We start from the raw sequence: 20,042 nt of genomic DNA, 5'->3' as shown, positions 1-20,042 counted from the left end.
GAATAGAAAAGTCAAGACGACGATTCAGATGCGTTGACCACTCGATCGCGACCATCTTCGGAAAAACTTGAACTTTCGACTCGTCAGATCTACGCATCTACCGTTGCTTTGCAAGTGCTCGGATTTTTCTCGCGTTAGAAGGAAACAGGAATTATTAGATAATTCCGTTGCATCGAGAAAGGCAAGTTGATTCGTCTTTGCAGTCTTAACTTTCTTTTAATCGCGTCTCATAATCACGGAGAAGCTCGCGAAATTGTAGGGACGCAAAAATAGGGAGTTTAATGAAAGGTTCGCAGAGGTATACGTATAGGCGGCAGAAACGCCGTGAGAGAGCGGAGAAAGTAAACGCAAGTACGACGAGAGTTTCTTTAAAATAAATTTCCACCTGTAACTTCGTTTCTCTCTCTTTCTCTGTATGTGTACATCCATATATATATTTTTTCAAATCGAATATTACATATAAACATATATACAGTTCACCACTATGTTCTACAGGACGCGCGACTACGGGGGCTAAAACAGACAGTGTGTGTGTGTTCTTTTTAACTTAAGTATAAAGTAGGAGCACTTAAGAAGGAAAATCGTTCGTAAGAAAAGAGCGGTAATATCTTTCGTTTTCGCGACGAGATCATCCACACTAGCGAACGTGTACGACCGTCCGTTCAACTTTACGATTGCAACCAAATTTACAATTGAAACGAAAGGTGAAGGGACGCGACACATATGGAGGCAGAGGATTCGTTGATCTCGTGGTGACAGCGATCCCTGCGATTCGATCGGCGTTGGGTCGCCCTATTGAAATTTGACTATGTGAAAAAAAAAAAAAAAAAACGAAGGAAAAAGGAAAATAAAAGACAAAACTGAGCGTGGATGGACAACACCTGCGCACACTTACGAGCTAGCGGTTCTAAAAGGTAACGAGCGCTTGATAGCTTGGTCGGCTGGCGGCGCGGCGCCTGTTTCTGGCTAAACGGTAAATACGTATAACTCGGTAACCTCGGTGAAATCACAATCGTCGTGCGATTTACACACACACGCACGCACATATATATTATATTTATATCCATTTTGCATATACAACTCTATGTTTATATATATATATATATCTATTTGATACATATATACGTATATATATCAATATCATTAAAACGGTACTCTTTCACGATCCGCCTGGTACACGTTGCGCGGGGCTGACTATGTTTAGTTGCGATGAGTAGGACGACGCGCGAGAACTATCACCCCCGTCGTTTCAAGCAAACTCGATTTCGATGCATTTCGCGCACCATTTTCCCTCGAGTCGATGCTCGACAGACGAACGCGTTTGGGTGAGATCGTTCGTTGAAATTGCACGCAGATCGTTCGCGGGATTAGCTGCTTCTAGCGATTCGCCCATCGACGAGTTCGTCTCGGTTCGTCGCCGGAACGATAACGCTCGTATTTAGATCTCGCGGAACTCGCCGACGCGCGATGAACTAATACCTTTGCGACGACTTCGACTAACTAAATTGAGCCTCGTTTCAAATTCTAGCAGCTATATAGGTACATGTATTTTATTATATTATAATTCGCTAATACGATTCGTATCGCTAAAATATCGCGCGTTCTTACGTATATACAATGATTGGAAAACAGGAGCCGGGGAATCCGTCTAATCGCGTCTCGAAATCGAAAGGTAAGAGCGAGCATTTCCAACACCACGATGGAATCGCAATTTCTAGCAGGGTTTGCAAAGCGTCGGATCTTTTTCGTACCACGTTTTTCCCTGTCCTCGTAACAACAGGCTGTCGTAATTCGAATCGTGCTAACCTGTCCAGTGAAATCACGCGTGCAAACTGGAACGAGATGAGATCGAAAAAACCGGCGCTCGGACGTGAGAACATGCCGCGATTTTGTGGATAGACTCGTCTCCGAGAAATTTCGCGGCCTCTTTTTTTTTTTTTCAGGCAACTGGTCGACGGATCGCCTAGCGTGGAAACTAGCGACCACTCCAAACGGAGATTCGCGTATTTTTCTGGAAAGTGGTGGCTTCGCTTCGCTATTACGTTGAACGATTTAGAAGGAGAAGAGAAGAATCGCGGTGTTAGCTTTATTCGAGTATACAGCTCGCGTACGAGTTGATTTCTGAAAACGAAACGAAGACAGAAGGGAGAGGAGACATTCGAGGAGTAGCACGTGCAACGGGATCGGGGTTCGGGGATCGGGGAACGACGAGTTAAACCGACTGCGGAATTTCGGTCGAAATACGTCGGATCGGTGACTGTGGGAGGTGGCGAGGAAATCGATTTCCAAGGCTCGTGGGTTTCGATCGATCTTTCTTTCTCCTCGTTCGGACGTTCGTCCATCGTTCTCTTCGTCTGGATCCGCGAGGACTCGTCGATTCGTTCGTTCCTTCTCTCGGCTGTATCTCTCTGTTAACGCTTCATGGATGTCGAGACTCTCTCGCTTCGATGTGACTCTTTTATTGCGTTTCACTTTCGCGATGAGCTTGCCCGTCCGATCGGGGCGTGGCAAAAGTGTAACGCAACAGAGGTCCGAGGCCATCGTCGGTCGGGATCGTATGCGTGAGGCAAGAAAAACAGGGCCTGCCATCCTCTCTCGAGGCTTCGTTCGCGTAGCGCCGCGGAGGAGAGAGATATCTATACCGTAGAAGCTTAGTCACACCTCGGGCCACGTCCTCGTAACGCGTTGCATCGATCTCCTTACGAAATCGGTTCGCTCTTAAAATGGATTTTGTGAACACACACGTCGTTGCATGCCGCGCGCGGATCCTCCGATTCCAGATGCGCATGCTGATGCATTGACGAAAGGAACTCCACCGCCTCTTTCTCTCTCTCTCTTTCTCTCTCTTTCTCTCTCTCTCTCTCTCTCTCTCCATTTCCCGACTTCCAGACAAACTCCTGTCGACCGTTTCGTAGCTTCGCATCGTGAAATAAATTTCAATGTTTCAACTCTGTCGCCAATCTTCCGGTTATTGGTATTCAACATTCAGTAGAATTCTAGTTGCAAAGTTTCCTACCAAAGTTGCGTCGAGCAAAAGCGACGTTAGTTTTTCCGTCGTTTACGATTCCAGGGACGATTTTATCGCGTTTGTTTGTTGCAATGCGTTGCATTTGCCAGTCGATGACGATTTTTATCGGCTAGATATCAAGGTCGCGGTTGTTCGAGGTTCGCGTTTCATTTAGTCGGCGGCTCCTGTAATTTAGAAGATCGCCGACATTTCAAATTAGAAAGCGCAAATAGTTTCTCACGCGTCACCACTCGAATCCTCCGCGCCACCGTTTCTTCGGATTCCTTGGGAAAGAATACGCCCAGGCCTCTCCTCGTCGCGCTTTTCGCTTAATCGCTCGTCGATCGTATTTACCAAGGTCAAGATGATCTGCTGACCGCGTGGTTCGCCATATCGTGCACCTCTGCACCTGCGCTACTTACAGTGAATGTCGGTACATGGTAGAAAGTACCGATAAATTGCCACCTAGTACCGTGCCGGCAGCCGATTCCATCGCTTCCAACCTCCCTCTCGCTTTTCCACTCGCTTCCCTCTACTCTCGTGCGCTTTAATTTCCCTAATTTCCATGTTTCCGAAGCGAAATTCCTTCCTCGCTAATCTTCTCGCGGAATTTTTCGTTTCGCTAGCGTTTCGATCTTTGGTACCGTGATTCCACGTTTCTCGCGCCGAGTTTCCTCTCTTGCCAATCACCCAGTCGTTGCTCAATGATCCTCCGCGTCGTAAATACGAAACCCGGCCAATTTCATTCAATCCGTGCAAGATGAGTGCAAAAAACGTCCAACTTTCCACCAGCCGGATTTCTAGCGGATTACGAGTCGCCCACGTAACCATCCGGTGCCAATTTTAGAAGCGTTCGTACGGTACTCCGTTGGCCGGCTGTTCGATCTAGATCGAGCGTAATTAATCGAAGCGGGTCCCGCTTACTCCCAAGGTCGAAACGCCACCCGTACACTCGCGTCGATTAGAAAGTTCAGATGAATTCGTAACCACGAACGGAAAGCGATCGGATCGTTTCGCCCCGGGTACGGTTTCCAGCGATCATCCGCAGGAAACCAGGGGCACGTAGGATCGTGTGGGATCCGGCCGATGGCGCCTTTACCAGCTTCATCGAGTCGTTCTGGTAATGGTAATGGTCGGCTACAGGAAGCTGCTTTTCCTGCGTGTTTTCCCACGTATTCGGTGTTATTTATCTTCGATGTAAGATTCATCCTAAAGTGCGCCGTTAATTTCTCCGTCTTTGCACAATCCTTTGATCCGTTTCATCTTTGCACGATCGTTTCATCGTTTTAAACTTTGCGTAATTTCTGCTCGTTCAACTTTTCTAATTCGATAAATGAAAGTCGACGATACGGACGGCTATAACGATCCGCGGACAACTCGAATGCCAAGACAACCCGTTCTTTCGATGATTTCTTGCTTTATGAAAACCGTTCCACGCTCTGACGTCGCGTCTCCAACTTCCTCGATGACGAACTCAACGAAGAACTTAACGACTCGTGTCGCGGGCATCGAGTTTCTCGTTCTTTCCGGCCGAGGACGATCGACGACCGCACGGATCCGCCCATCGATTTCTATTTCATAGTCGGTCGTCGGTGATCGACACCGCGGATTAGGATCGAGGCGATGGAGTGGTTAAAATTCACTTTCTAGGTCGTAAAATCGCGAAGCGTCGTTTTCAGCCATTCGGTATTTCCCCTGTGGTGCTTGGTATTGTTCGACGATTTCGTCTCCTGGCTGTTCCTGGCAACAGTCGCTGCAAATTATCTAGCTTTGCCCTTCGAATCGAGCAGCGAATATTCTAACGAGTAGCTACGCGATTCCGCTAACTTGCTAATTTTGAAAACGGAATTTTGGACGAGAAAAGAGGACGAATACGACGAGAATTGAGTTACAGTTTGTCAGCCCTCGCGCGTTTATACACGTTCCGTGTAAATTAATCTTCAAAGTACAGAAGGTTATTGTACTTTATAGAATTATATAAAATTTTGTCTTCGATCGACGATAGTATAGTTCCTTCCATAACACTGCCTTGTCGATTAATTTAAGAACGGAATTGCACGTATTTTATTAGTCCACCTTGCCCTACTGGAACGTAATAATCTGACGTCTAATGGTACTAAGATACTACTTAAAGTCGAGTTTTATCGTCCGCCTCGGCTAATTGTAAGTCTCTGCGCATCAAATACTTCGGAAAACATTTCAGGCACGTTCTGTAAGGCACCTCTTCGTTTGATCAACGTCTGAACACGATGAATTCTAGTTACCGAGAGTTAGAATTACACGAGAATGTAAAATTAGCGAAACAAGTCCGTTGCGTAAAAGTAATTCGTCAACGGTAAGATCGATACTTTGTCCTCGGGTAAACGGGCCGCTATTCACGAGCGATGGTTTGGTCGTCCACCGAACGGACGGCGACGTATCGACGAAACTTGAAATCCCAAGGAACCGTATCGATTCGGGGATACTTCGATGTCTAATTAATCGTACCCGACGAGGAATCGTCGGACGTACGATCGGATTCCCCGACTCAGGTGTTATTTCCAGGGGACAATGGCGGGGAATTAACTTCTCGTTGCTCCTCTTGCACGCTCTCGGGTCTGCTGGCGGTGCTGCTCGACCTCGAGCTCAGGTTATCCCTGTCGCTGAAGTAGGAAGAATCGCCTCTCTTCTCTTCCAGCTGAAGTTGTTGTTTGTCGTTCCTGAAATCGTCTCCTCCATGACCCAGCAGACCAGGGAAGTACGGTATTCCTTGTCTCTGCGAGGTGATCTTGCCCATGAAACTGCGAATCTCTTCGAAGTAAGACTCGTCCGCTCTCGGCAATTGTCCGTGGTACCTCGATCTAACTTCGTCCAGTATCGTTGGGCCATCGGCGTCGTGTTTCTTCAAGTGTCTGTCCAGGTTGGTCTGCTGTCCGAAACATCGTTCGCACAGCGGACACTTGAACGGCTTTTCCTTGTTGTGGATATTCCTGACGTGACGTTGAAGGTTGCTGGAGATGCTGAAGCTTCTCTCGCAGTACTTGCACTTGTACGGCTGCTCGCCGGTGTGCGTCCTCAGGTGCCGCGTCAGGTTCGCCGATCTGGGGAACACTTTACCGCAGAATTTGCACGAGTATCTGTCCTTCGGCTTTAGACCGGCTTGAACGCTGATGGAGTAAGGTGGAAGATTGGAAGCTTGTTGTTGCTGCTGCTGTTGCTGCTGCTGTTGACTCGAGTGACTTTGTTGCTGTGGCTGATGTTGCTGGCCACTCGAGGGACTCGGAACTCTCGCGGCAGCCTGAGAGGAAGAGGACGACGTGGAGGAAGTGGTGGAAGAGAATCTGTTCGGTGGCAATGGTACCATGGTCGGTAACGCCCGCACTTGGATTTTAGGCAGATCTGGTACCGACGAACTGTGATGGTGCGACCGGTACATGGCTTCGAGGACCAACGGATGAACGGCATGATGCTGAGGAAACAGAACCGTATGATAGGGAAGACTTCCGCCGAGACTATTTTGGTTCAGAACCTCTATCTCGTTCTGATTCTCGTCCGTGAGTCTTTCCTTCTTGTGATCGACGCGAAGATCCAACGGTTCGCAGTCGAGATCCTCCTGATGATGAGATTGAGGTGGTCTAGCCGCCGGACTCATATGCGGCTGTTGCCGGTGTTGCTGTTGATTCGTGGGACTCGACAGGCCACGACCGTGGCCGTGGCTCAAATCGTATGGCAATTCTTCAACGTCCGGCACGCGAACGCTCAACGGATAGATGCTGGCTTGCTTCGGGCTGATGTGGCCCGGCATTTTTCTCGGACTCGAGTCTTTCTCCCGCATGGCTGGAGGGTACTTCGGGTCGTGCAACAACGTTGGGGGCAGGGGAATGTTACCGAGATATCCGCTCATCACACCGCTTCTGTCACCCTCGGCTTTGCTCCTGCTCGTCGCTCGGAATGATCTGAAACGACCGACAAATTCTTTACAGTCACTGAAAATAAATTCGATCGAAAATCGAACGTTTACATTGCAATTTAATTTTCAATCTTCATTGTTGTTTCGTTGCTGCAACAACGAGCAAATTTACAATGAAAGAATGCAAGTATCGTACCAGACACGTCTCGTTCGGATCACCGACAAAAACTGATACGATTTACCGAAAGGTTTTCGTTTCTGCCAGGTACACGAACTTATCCTATACGTCAAAACGAGATCTACCTAAGTAACCTACGAAACTGAACGCGATACATCAAAGCGTCAACCATATCGTGATGAATGTTCTTTCAGCCGGAGGCGATGATAGCGACACGTTTTTCGGAGCCGTAGAAATTAATCTTCCGATCGTTCGAATTGCTCGCGTTTTCGTGTATTGACGTCACGCTGAACGATATCGAGATACTTTGGTAACGAACGCGCGTCGAACGCACATCACCAACGATTTCTACCATGAAAGATTGCGAGGAACAAGCTACGAGGATGTATACGAAGTTCTTAAGTATGCGATCTCCGTGTAACGGAACTCTAGTAGAACGTACAACGATCTAGCTTTAAAACGAGACACGTGATACGAGAGATTCATAGCCAGTGACATAATCGACGTGTTAACCGTTGGTTCAAACTTCTTTTTACAGCACGTGCTATCTATCTTAATCAACGGACATCGTATTCTCTTGATTTTGATTTCGATCTTACGAAACCGATCTCCGGCCAGATCCGTCCGCGTATAACGTACACGCGTAATGTAAAATCGCTCGAGCGAATCAACAAGAAAAAGCTGTTTTATTTCTTAAATTACGATTTTATAATCCAACTGCGTTTAAAGGAATTGGGGTGCAGCGGATAAACACACTGCTCGTGCAACAGAGATCGCAAGAAAGTTATACGATACATGCTGCAACGAAGACAGGTTGTCGCGTTAATGTTTCCTTATCTGGCATCGAAATCACCGCGCGTAAATCGTTACTTATGCGCGCGTTAAAGTCTTCGCTGGGCGTATCATTTTGTACGAAATTCGCCCGTTTCGTTTTCCACCGTCGTTCGCTCTGTCGAAGGTTAATCGAATTCTTCGATCGATCTTCGACGAAGGAAGTTCTCGCTAATTCGAGAAATCGAAGAATCCTTTCACAGCCGGTGTCGTTTCACGCGAGCCGATCCAGTTACCGAAGAAGCTAATCTTCAGCTGGTTGTCCAGTTCCAACGAAAGAGAAATCCGCCGGTGACAGGGTTGGTGACGGGTGAGGGGGGAAGGGGGACGAGGCGGAGGAGCGAAGGGGACCGAGGGAAAAGGAGGAGTCGGCGACGGTGCAAGAACCCCGTTCCGGCGTAAAAGGAGCAGGAGCAAAAAGCTCGCGACCGACAATAGTGAAAAGCGTTAATTACGAGTATAGAGAACGCGACGAGAACTGTTAGGTGTTCGGTTGGAATCGAAAGTGTACCGAACGGTTCGGAAACAGCGATCCCTCCCGGACGATGTTCGATGATCCAGAACGACCGAACGGTTTCGTTCGCGAGTCGTTAACCCATCGTTGCGTGCAAAAACCGAGATAAATTCCTCACCGGGAAAACGGTTCTCTCGAGCTTCTTTAATGACACTCCTAGCCTTTATTACCGGAATTATCGATGGACAGCGAGAAAGCCGCTAATTCTGAATTCCAACGATAAGAGATAGTAACTGGACCGTTCCCGTTGCTTTCCTCGCGTTCTCCGCGAATCGTATTCGTTGCGAAGAGAGCCGATAGGCATAGAGACGCGTCATCCGTCTAGATGTCGTTGATTAAGTTCGATTTACATATCGTACTTTCCCTTGTTCCCATCCGAGTCAGCCAGCCGGAGAAACTCGCGTGTGCTAATCAGATTTTTCACGGGATACAACGTCGACGACGACGACGACGACGACGACGACGTAACGCGTCCAACGGCAGATAACACGATCTTAAAGGCGCCTTTTACGAACAGAATCTCTGTCTGTCGTTAATTCGAACGTTTGGTAGTTGGTGGATGTTGGTTTAACGAGCCCGCTGCCGCTTAATCGACCGTGAGGCTTTCGACGAGAGCGCGCGCTCCTTCTCCCTTCACAGATTTCCGGTAACTTAATCGCGAGCGGAGCGTACTTCTCGGAATTTCGTTTCCCTCGAGCAAGCCCGAGGCACCGCTTTATCTCCCGAAAGGTGGAGTTTCTCCGAGCGACTTCGTGAGTAATGTCCACGGGAAACGGTAGCTGGTTCCGTGGAACGGCAGTCGAAACAAGAAGAAGAAAAGGCGGGGCACACGATCCTTAAAGACTGACATCTGTTACGTGAATCAAGCTCGACTGACGTTACCAGAGATCGGTCGAGATCCACATGCCGCCGGCCACGATCCAGTTTTCGGTTTCTAGAAAGTCGGGATGAGTCGGGCGTGGTTTGTCTCTCTTTCCCTCGTCGTTTCTTTCTCGTTCACCCTCTGCCTCTCGCTCGTTGTCGTCCTTGCCGGTATGATTTCTCTCCCGACATTCACCTACGTGTACCATAAGTGCGCCTCCAGGGCCGCATGCGGTCCACGTACATATTGCACAATGCGTTGTTTTTCGAGCGGTGTTATGCTTTGGCAACATCTTTCAACGCAGCGTTTCCACTCGACCAATTCCCTCCCGTTTTTATCAATTTTACGTATTTACGAATCTCCAGTTTTACGACACTCGACATTTTCTCTATCCTTCAAATTTCTACGATCCGAGAATACTAATTTCTACATCGTTTATTCGCGTTTACCTATACGTTGTTCCACTCTATATCTTAGTATCTTGATATTTCAGGATGCATCGATATCTTTCAACGCAACTATCGTGAGATTTTCTCATTTAATTATATCGTGTTTCGAATAAATAAAAATAACCCACGCGTTGCGAGCCAAGATCATTAATTCAACTCGCATGGGTTCCCTGCTTGCGCATGTATCTGAAAATCTTCGAGCGTTAAATGCGTCCCTGCGGCGTGGTAAACACCGTTCGTGTAACGCGTATAACCGTTCGCCACTTGTTACCCGAACGGACCACGTCCCTGGCCGGATTGTCAGGCGCAGGGAAGATTTCAATCGGTCGTTTCTTTTCGCGTGACGCAACTTTTCTGTTTTTTGATCGGCGAGAAAAACAACGAGACAGTGGAACAGAGAAAAGAAAAAGAAAGAAGAAAGGTGTTTCAGATATTCAAATACCTTTGCTACCATTTTTACAGTTCGTTACAATTTTTCTTTGTGCGACCAACCTGTCCAACGCAATGAACTCCTATGTTAATTCAATATCTTGTTCATTGTTACGTGTTACGGTAGCAACAAATTGCTCTTCTGTTCTACCTTTACGAAACGTGTCTTTTTTCGAACCTACGATTCACCACATAAACGTAATATAACAAAAGATCGTTTAGTCGTTCAAACACGAAGAACGTAATCTGATACATTTTCAACGAATAAAAAATAACGCTGAGATTTTTGCATCTGGATTTTAAATTAATAAACGCTCGACATCTTGACGCTGGACAGGTTAATTCGCGCGGATGGTGCTTATTTGGCAAATTATCGACCAGGCTATATTACTCAATGGCTTAAAAATCTTGCAGAATTTCGTTTTAAGATCGTGCTCATTGCGAGAAAGGTTCGTTCTCGCTACGGATTTCGGACGATCTTGATCCGCGAGCTGTCCCCTGTCCAAGCACTGTCCGAGTCGAGCGACATGGCGAAAAACAAGATGCAGGAGACGATGCGGTCGAATAAGAAGAAGCAAAGAAGAAGAAAGAAAGACGCGTCGATTCGTGTCTTTCCTTGTTGCACGGGGTCTCTGTATGAGGTACGATCGCTCCTGCCGATAACGGGGCCAAGAGGTGCCGGCATTTAATTACGACGCGGGCCCCTTTAACCACCGCCTTGTCGGAGATAAAATACGAGACGCACCACTAAATTCATACGGGCCGCGACACCGAAATATTGCTCTACGTGTGCGACAGGAGACCGCGTGTAATTTTCGGTTGGCCGTTGCCTCTTTTGCTATAAGTGTAAAATTGCTTCGATAGCCGGTGTCGCGGCTGTAACATTGTAATCGGCCGATCGGCACGCGTCAAATTTGCGTACCGTCGTTCTCGACCGATCGATAACGACGATAAAACAAATGGCAGCGACGCGTTACGGGAATATCTTGGTCCGAACCCTTCGTCAACTTCCAAGGATTTATCGGGTAATTGGAGTTCGTCGGAAGATGGCCACAGAGCAAGTACAAAATTGTGAATCCCCCCTTAACTACCCATGTGAAATTCGAACCGTATTCTTCGAGTCGAGTGGAACTTTGGTCATCCGTCGTGTATCCGCAAGGGTAAGTGGAAGTAAAAGTATCACAGACGCCAGTACTATAGGGGAATTCGAGGGAAGGTGGACAATAAGCGATCGCGAAACAGCGAGGAGGCAGTGAAAGGTGGTAAAACGATACAGAACAGCGAACGAGTGGCGTTCAGTTTCTGCGCCGCTTAATCGTTTTCAATGTTACTTTCATTCGGCCTGACAAGCGACACCGTTCATTATTCATCGAGCTTCGCGTTTCGTGCTTGCACCGGCTACTCTGACTGAATTAATTTGTCGACAACATTTCGTCCGGTTGCGTACGCGTACGTTGCGCGCGTGCAGCGCCGATAAATCCGACGATTATTATTTATGATTTCGCCTCCGCGGTATAAAAGCTTCGAGTCCGTTTCCTATGTCGGCTTGATCGCGCCCACGCGGTGTTTGGTAGTTAGCAACCTTGCAGCTTGTTCGCGCGTACGGCTACATTTCCGCGGAACAAGTGAAACGAAGGGAAAGGAGAACGACGAAAGGGAAAAAGCGAAGCAAGTTGCATTACGTCTCGGTTGCGAGACACGTATCGAAATGTCCTCGAGAATATCGAGTTTCTCTGAAATACTTGTTGCATAGCCTTGAGTTCGTCCACAGATCTTAAATCAACGAACGAAAGGTGGTTAGGTTAAATGGTTGCAACTAATTTACTAGTAAATTGGTTCGCGTCGAGAAAGTACTCCCCGCGGTAGAAACTGTCCGTTCCTGATTAGACGTGTCTGGGCTTTTTCTACTTGCACCGCGCTCGCGCCGCGTGCCACGCTAACGCGGTTCTGTTATTTTCATTTTACCGCAAGGTGTCTGCGTACTATACACAGAATAAATAAAATTCTGGCCAGAAAACGCAAGTTGTCTACGTAATTTTGAAATGGACAACACGCAACCAGCGATATATTAATTGTGCTCGACATTACGAAACGATTAAACAGGAGCTTAAAATAAGCAGGTCTCGGAGCTCCGGTAGGAATCCGGATGGAATTTTTACAGCTGGAAAAACGACAAAAGGAGAAGTGATTCGTCTTTTTTTTTTATTGTTTCGCTTCTATGGAAACACTGCCATAACGCGTCTCGCTAACCTTATCGGTTAACCGAGTCGATCATTCTATTCGGATTGCGATGAATGGGTTAAAGAAATCTCTTGTTTGGTTTCCGGTACTTCTACAGACGGTCTGACCCTAATAGGTATTCAGCCATTAGGATCGAGCAAAGACAATGCCGTCAGAGATGACTGCAATCTCGCTTCCAAGGGAACGACGTATCATCCACATTCCTCTCTGTCTCGCTAGAAACCTCATTGAATAACAGTCTTACGTTGTTGAATTTCAGACACTTTCGAATCTGCATTTCGATCCGTGTGCTCGTTAAAGTAATGCGCTCGATTCGAACTAAATTCCAACGGAATTCGATGGAAAGTAAGAATCAAAAACGTACCCGATGCATAGTAAAAACATTTAGGTAGATCGGAGGCAATATCATCGCGAAGAACAACGAACGAAACCCGCGTAATTTTTCCTGGTTCGCGTTCGGTTTAATTTGTCCAGCAGTTACGGAGCGAGTTAACAGCGATTCGTTCGAGTGAAACTAAACCGTGGTACAAGGTAGCTGCAGGTGCTCTCCTAACTAGGAAACTTCAACGATGATGTGTACAAATTCGAGAGCGTTCTCGACGTGTTCAATAACAAGAACAAGGATTTGCTGCTTGGAACATACGTAATTGCAATCGATAGACGGACGATCCTTCGTCGATGATTTTCCACGTAGTAATTCGCGGTCTCTCTCGAGCCACACGGACATATTTCGGAGTCCTCGGTATGAGATAACATTCGGTAATTTTCTCCGCTATTTCCACGATTTAGATAAATGCCCGACGATTGCAGGCGTTTCCTCATGAAATCTTAACTATCGGCGCGCCGCTGGAATTTCGCCTTACACTCTCACCGCGGTACTGCCGCGAGTTCCGCGTTATTCGTCGACTCGTTGGTAAAAAGGTTGACAAAAAAGCAGCATGAAAGCAATGTAAAAAATATTAAAATGCGACAAGAGTACAGAGAGTATGAAAAAAGCGGAAGGTACGCAGGGAAATTTCTGCGTGGAGATACGATGTTTGATTAGAAAAATTAATCGGCTAATAATTCGTTGCTACAGGACAAAGCATGGTAGTTACTTTCTCGCGGAGTTTGCCCCGTTTCGAGGCGAAACGCTAATTGCCCGAGGTTAGCCAAATATTTCCAGCCCCGCCGGAAGAAGATTATGCCATTTATAGACGTTAGATCGAGGACTTGACAATGCTGGGCTGAGAATTTTTCTCATGGGTCGCGCAACGCAACGCGTTTAGACCGCATCTGGTAACAGTAACGGCCATTTGTCTGCAAATTACGCGATAACAGAGGGAACCACGCGAAGAAGAGACACGCGAGTTAGAAACGGGAAAAGAAAGTAACTCGTGTCCATGGAAGGGAACTTCCCCTCGAGACGCTTCCTAATCGCAATTAATACAATTATCATGGTAGAATTCTGCTGCATGTGGATGCAACTTCACCGAGAAAAGAAATTCCATTCTGCATAATTTTGGAATTCGAACGTTTAACAACGAATTTCCGTATATTCTGGTCGAGTAATCGTCGAAGATTAGCTACAACGACAGACACAAGTACTTTTGAATAATTTTTCCACGTTCAATACGATATCCGTGATAAACTTTCGATTTAACGATCCATAATGTCAACTGTACCGCGCCTGAACCTCACAGGCAGTCGAGATTTCGTAAGAATCTTCAGGCGACGCTAAAGTGGCGCGAGAGGTGTCGAAAGAAGCAGCTCCCTTCTCGATCCGCTATCGGAAAATTGTTCGGAGCGTTGCGTTTCCAAGGAAGCCAGCTGACGAAGAGAAAGGAGCGGCAAACGGAGGAAGGGTTCGCCGAAACAAAGACATCAAACGATTTACTCCGCCGTTAGACAGGTCGACCGAGTCCGAGACCACAATCGGTTTCTCTCTGGTTCCAACCACTCGAAAATGCCCTCTGGCGGACATCCGAGTTTACGAAATCGAATCTCCAACGTGCCCGATAAAATCGATCAAAACGATACGCCATAGAGCGTTTAAGCTATTAGAGTTTTTTCTATTGATTATTAGCAATCAAATTCTAGTGGTATTTAATTTTAGACGTTTAATGGGTTAGAAACTCCCTCTTTACGGCGTTATGGATAGCCTGATGTCGACGACACGCGTGTCTCACCGCATTGAATCGCTGCATCCGGTGGTCGTTTTTGTCACTCGATCGAAAGTGTACTGGACGCATGCACTACTTATTTATTTATCTTTGTTTTGTTTCCTTTGCCAACGACTGCACAGCCTTGGCGATAGTCGAAGAAAGTTATCGACAGCGTCGTTTAGTAAGTTTTACTATCGTTCGAGTCGCATTAAAAGATCACAGGCAAGTTCTTAAATCGTTTACGGACGCACAATGGACATTATTCTGTCAGGAGAGGTCGTTGACACTGATAATGGAAATTTGTGGCGACGACGGTAAATCACAGGTAAAGAAAGAACAGAAGGAAAGAGAATTCCTGATTCCAGGTAGGACGATGGGACTCGCAGATAAGGGAAGAGAGGCAGCGTGAAAAAGCTATCGGTTATGTAATTGGTATATTTCGGGCGATTCCATGGCGCTCGTGACCGAGATACGAAAATTACGTATGGGAGCGCACCTTCTCCCCGGCTAATAGGCGATTGTGATTTAAAAGGAGTGAAATCTGTGGCAGATGAGAAAACGAGCAGCGCGACAGTATAGAAAATAGACGCGGGGAACGCCCGTGAGCGACGCCACGGCAAGATCGATGACCCGCTGTAATTCAATTCGACGTATTAGAAAGCGTCTTTTAATTAATGCGTAGCGAACGATATTGGCGGCGAGAACGAGTACACAGTTTGGTAAAGCTCCTGGTTGCGGTGATTAATTGTAATCGCTTCAACTAGGGGTCCAGTCGTGGAACGAGGCTGTCAGAACGTGGTCCGTAATTAGAACGGCGTACGATCGAACTGTTGCATAATCGATGACTGTGGTGTGGCCTAAATTCACCTTGTTCGATGTATGTATTCGAGGTATTCGTAACCGAGCAAAATGTGCTGTACGAGCCACCTCTTGCTCTAATCAGGCAGATTCGATCATTCTGTTTTCCCTACCATTCGCGACGATGTTTCTTTCGAGTCCACGTGTCACGTATCTCGTTATCTCGTGTCGCGTACCATGGAATCGAAACGAGACTTCCTTCCGACACACGGAACTCGACGAAATGAATTCCGTGCCCTCGCGGGACGCGAAAGCGACGGAAAGAAATGTGCCAGGGATGGCAAAGAGCGGTCTCGTCAACGATCGTAACCGCGGAGAAAGGGGAACGCACGGGGGGACAGAGATGGTTGACTAACAAACGATGATTTCGTCCCGTGTCGCGTGAATATTTCATGAGAAAACGGTCGAAGAATCGATGCCACGTAGAACCGAGAGATCGAGGGATGGACGCGTTTAGAGATAACGAAACCGGAGTAAGAAAATGGGCGAGGAGAGAGGCACGATGTCGCGGAAGAGGCGTGTGAAAGGGTGTCGCGACGGGTCTGGAAAGAAAGGAAGGGAGATGAACGAGCGACAGAAGAAAGAATCGGGCCAAACGCTAGCCAACAACGGGCCCCAAGGAAAATTCATGAAAATCTATTCCTGATTTTGTGACTGATCGTTGTATATATTTATACACGGCGTTGGCCAGGGTCCGCATCGATATCGGGGATTACCAACATTCCACGAAGTGACACGAACGCTGTACAACTGCGTCGTTCCTCGTAGCCTGTGCCTCGTGTCGCAAACGGGCAATTTCGCGCGTTTCGCGGAAATCATTCCATTCGCGGAAACAACGATTCCCCCGTAGAAGTTTCCGATCTGACGCGTTCTCCGTAGAAAACGAGGAAATCGAAACGGTTTACTAGCACCTTTGACTTTACCTGATTTTAGGAGAATCGGCGTGTACGCATTAAGCGATAGTTTCACGCTGAAGAAGAATTGTGTATTCCAGGAAGATGTAGAATGCCCTAATGGACACGCGATGTGATTCCAAATTGCTTGGCCGAGAGACGGAACCAACCGTGTCCTTCCAAGGCCACCGGTAGCCAATCATTTGCGAAACGAGCGTAAATTAGGGGATTCTCGCGAGGATCGATGGAATTCGAAGAAAAGGATTCCCAATGTTTTTTCTGCTCCTTATGTGGAAAGTGACGAAAGTGGATCTATTCGTCGTTTCGTTTCTACAACCAACGCAACGACTCAATTTCCTGACAAGTCTACTCGACAAATTCATTCGTGTATTTATATCCTCGAAAGATTGCTATTGAATAGCCTAAAAATTTGCTCCTATACGAACGACTGGTTTCCCTCGTGTAAAAGACCTTCGATCAGGCATAACCTTCGATCGAGTAAATGGATGCACACGTGCGTTTGCCGCGTCGCATCGCGCTTCGTCAGTGGTCAGCTGCGAATCTAACATTTCTCGTATGTAACTTTCAATGAATATTGAACGTAGATGGAGTAAAAATTATCTAGACGCTATTCAGATAATGACTCGTGGTTGGAAAAACTTCTCGGGAGAAAAAGTACACGGTTTAACATGTACATAAACGACTGTCAACAGAAAAATATTTTCTGTCACTTTTCAACCTAACGTTATTCAATAGCCAATTATACCATTCAAAGTCTGAACGTTAAAGCTTCTCTCTAACGAAGTGACCCTCGAGCACTCGAACAGTTGTTATTCTCAAGAACATAATAAAGTTGATCCGATCGGTAGTCAGCAAAATACGACATAGCTGATCCATAGTCCGTCCTAGAGTCAAGGTACACTGGACCATAGAACTAGGAGATTACTCTGTGTTTCTCCAGTCATCCTTATTTTCCCAACATGGTCGTCCGCGCATGATTAATCGAACGTTCCAAGTTAGGCAAACGTTATCGGCGCAACAGCGGTGGCGAACAACGAGGAAGAGACAAAGAGCTGTGATTCGATCGAGAAGAGGTCCGTTCTAGCGGTGAGGTGGCCACGAAGCGGCAACAAGCCTATCGAAAACACGATCATCGAATTCCCACGCGCGTTAACTTATCACGTATTAAAACGGTTATCGTGTAATATTATCTGGCCCAGCGTTCGAACATTCAGCAGAAATGTTCGACAGCTCTGACCAATGATGGAGTTCTAATACGGCGTTCGCATTCATTAAGACTGCGCTAGACTCGATCGTAATGAAATTAATATAAATCCAGCGTAACGACTGCTTAAGGATATCGAGGCGAGTTGCACAGATAATTACTTGCGTATCGACGCCGATTATGGCTGGGGAGAGGCCGCTTTCCTAACAAATCTAAGCTCGACTTTTGGCGAGAGAGTCGCACGACTAAAGTTTCATGCGAGATTCCTTTCATAGTAGTTATAGTTGTTTCGATTTTCGTTGTCACGTCACAAGTGCAAGATTATGACCTGAAACTGAAGTTTTCAACGTCATTTCGAATCTGTGTCTCTTGTGCGAAACGATCGAACATGGAGGACTTCGATGCACTCGATTGAATTGAATTCGCTCGTTTGGGATCATAACGTCGAAGGTCTTGGTTTCGGAAGTTTTCACGACGAATATGCCGACAGAAGGTTGCAACTTTTTTGCACCAGCTATAGTATTATTTCACGGTGTTTTTGGTCGCTTTTTGCAACGCTCATAAATCGAAACGCGGTAAAAAGATTGCATATTCATGCTAACGTGCGATGATAGCCTCGCGCTCGTAAAAATGCCAGGTTCGTACTTTGGCTGAATACGCACCATGCACGTGTCACGTCCGTTTACATTAAACTACCAGTTTATGAACTTTTTTACTTTCCTTTTTTGTTTCCGTTCGATCTGCAACATTAAAGAGTATACCATGTGCAAAGGTGCAAGAAAAGACCATATTTGAACGAGAAAGGAAAAAACGACCTAATCCACCTTTTCACCGTGCAGGAAACGAAAGCTCGTTTCTTTTTCGCAAGGACAAAGTACGAATGGTTTTTCTCGTTCTCGGATCAGCTTCAGCCTCGACTCGTGGATGTTTCCTCGGGAGGAAAGTAGGCGTGTGTCGCTCGTCTACGATAGGTGGGATCACCGCGACGGGACGGCAATGAGCTTAACAATGGCATTGCGGTACTGCTCGAATTTAATTTGAAAGCAGCGAAGGCCCATTGTACGTGTACACACAAACGGACGTATAAATAGACGCGGTCGGTGCGCGTGCCCACGCAACAACAGCTTTATGCCACCGAACATCCCCGTCTCCATCTTCCTCTCCCTTTCTTTCGCACTCTCTCTCTCTCTCTCTATCTCTCTCTCTCTCTTTCTCTCTCTCTCACTACTTGTACCGAGTCGAATTTACATTTACAACCGCGTGCGCGCGTCTTCTAGAATAAGAACGTATAAATTCTCGTTAAATGCGATTCTCCGAGACTTCGTTCTGTCGCCTCGGTTTCATCTGGACACTCGCGTCGCGAATTTAACAGTACCTAAATGCTGCCAGCGTAGACGTATCTCGTATGGCGATAGTTTTTCTTTATTTTAATACCTAAGATGAGAAGATTAATTATGTCTCCTTGCTGATATTTACGTATTTACGCGATTAAAGCAATACTTAATGGAAGAAGGAAACTTTTACTTGGATGGCATTAAGTTAATTACGTCGATGAAAACATGAATGCGCATAGACATTCGCGATCTAATAATAATGCTATCTTTTTCGTGCTTGTAAATTAAAGTTGTTTATTACGTTTAGTGTGCAAGGGAACTCAATAAGTTAGGAGATTAGAGGCGTTTTACGACAGCTTTCGAGATAACGGATAATAACGTAACACGATGACAAGCGGGGCGGGAGGGGGACACGAAAGATGCCACGAGGAGACGGCGTTGTCGTTCAGGAACCGTTTTATTGCCGTTTGCGCCAGTCCAGAGGCGAGGACATTGTTCGAACCTCTGGGAGTCTCTCATGATTGTCGTGCTTTTTCCATTCTCGTAATAGTGGTCGTATTCAAATAACGTCGGTACACGTTTACGCATCGCGATCGTTGGGCAATCGGAAAAAAAAGAAAAAGAGGAAGCGACCTGCAGTCGTTCGTGCAACTTCGCTCCACTTGACACCGACGTGCCACATTCGATTCTCTCGAATCGCCTTTCTTCTCGTTACGCGGCTGCATATTCTTCCAAAAACGTAACATCCACAAATTTATCACTCGCAATGTTCGCAGTTGTTCGTATCGTTTGCTCGCGAGATAGTTTGGTCCATCGAACGGAGTCGTAGAAATTTTCGTAGCTTTCGGACGACGCGAAGAATGTACCCAACTCGATACAGAGCGAAAAAGGAGTCGCATTACAAACGCACAAACGCGGAAAATTCTGAGAGCTAACCGTTATAGGCATCGCCGTCCCTCATTGGATCGCGATAAATCCGGTGTAGTTCGATTCGCATCGTCGTCGATCCCGATGTTATCGATCAGCAGAGCGTTAATCGTACGAAACGTCCATGCAAATTACAGAGCGAAGCTGCTGGAAAAAAATCGAACAACAGTCGCCTGTGAGTTATTACGCAGACAGAGGAGACGCGGTCGCGAGGAATCGTTAATGGCACTTGGCGAGGATCGAACGGCGCGGTGGCGGGAA

The 20,042-nt window shown here is 46.8% G+C and overlaps 2 protein-coding genes across 2 annotated transcripts in view; both read right to left on the bottom strand.

Annotated features, from left to right (window-relative positions):
• The window catches only part of Sec31 (COPII coat complex component secretory 31), a 34,533-nt gene that overhangs the window by 11,503 nt on the left and 2,988 nt on the right, over positions 1-20,042 (bottom strand). The window lies entirely within an intron of this gene.
• Positions 5,535-6,890, bottom strand: LOC117154066 (uncharacterized). The gene has a single exon (XM_076617025.1). It carries the CDS (start codon positions 6,888-6,890, stop codon positions 5,535-5,537), a length of 1,356 nt encoding a protein of 451 aa, XP_076473140.1.

Source organism: Bombus vancouverensis, chromosome 3, assembly GCF_051014615.1.
Source record: "Bombus vancouverensis nearcticus chromosome 3, iyBomVanc1_principal, whole genome shotgun sequence".
NCBI lineage: Eukaryota > Metazoa > Arthropoda > Insecta > Hymenoptera > Apidae > Bombus > Bombus vancouverensis.
The sequence above is the reverse complement of the archived record's forward strand: the minus strand, read 5'-3'. Positions and strand labels throughout refer to the sequence as shown.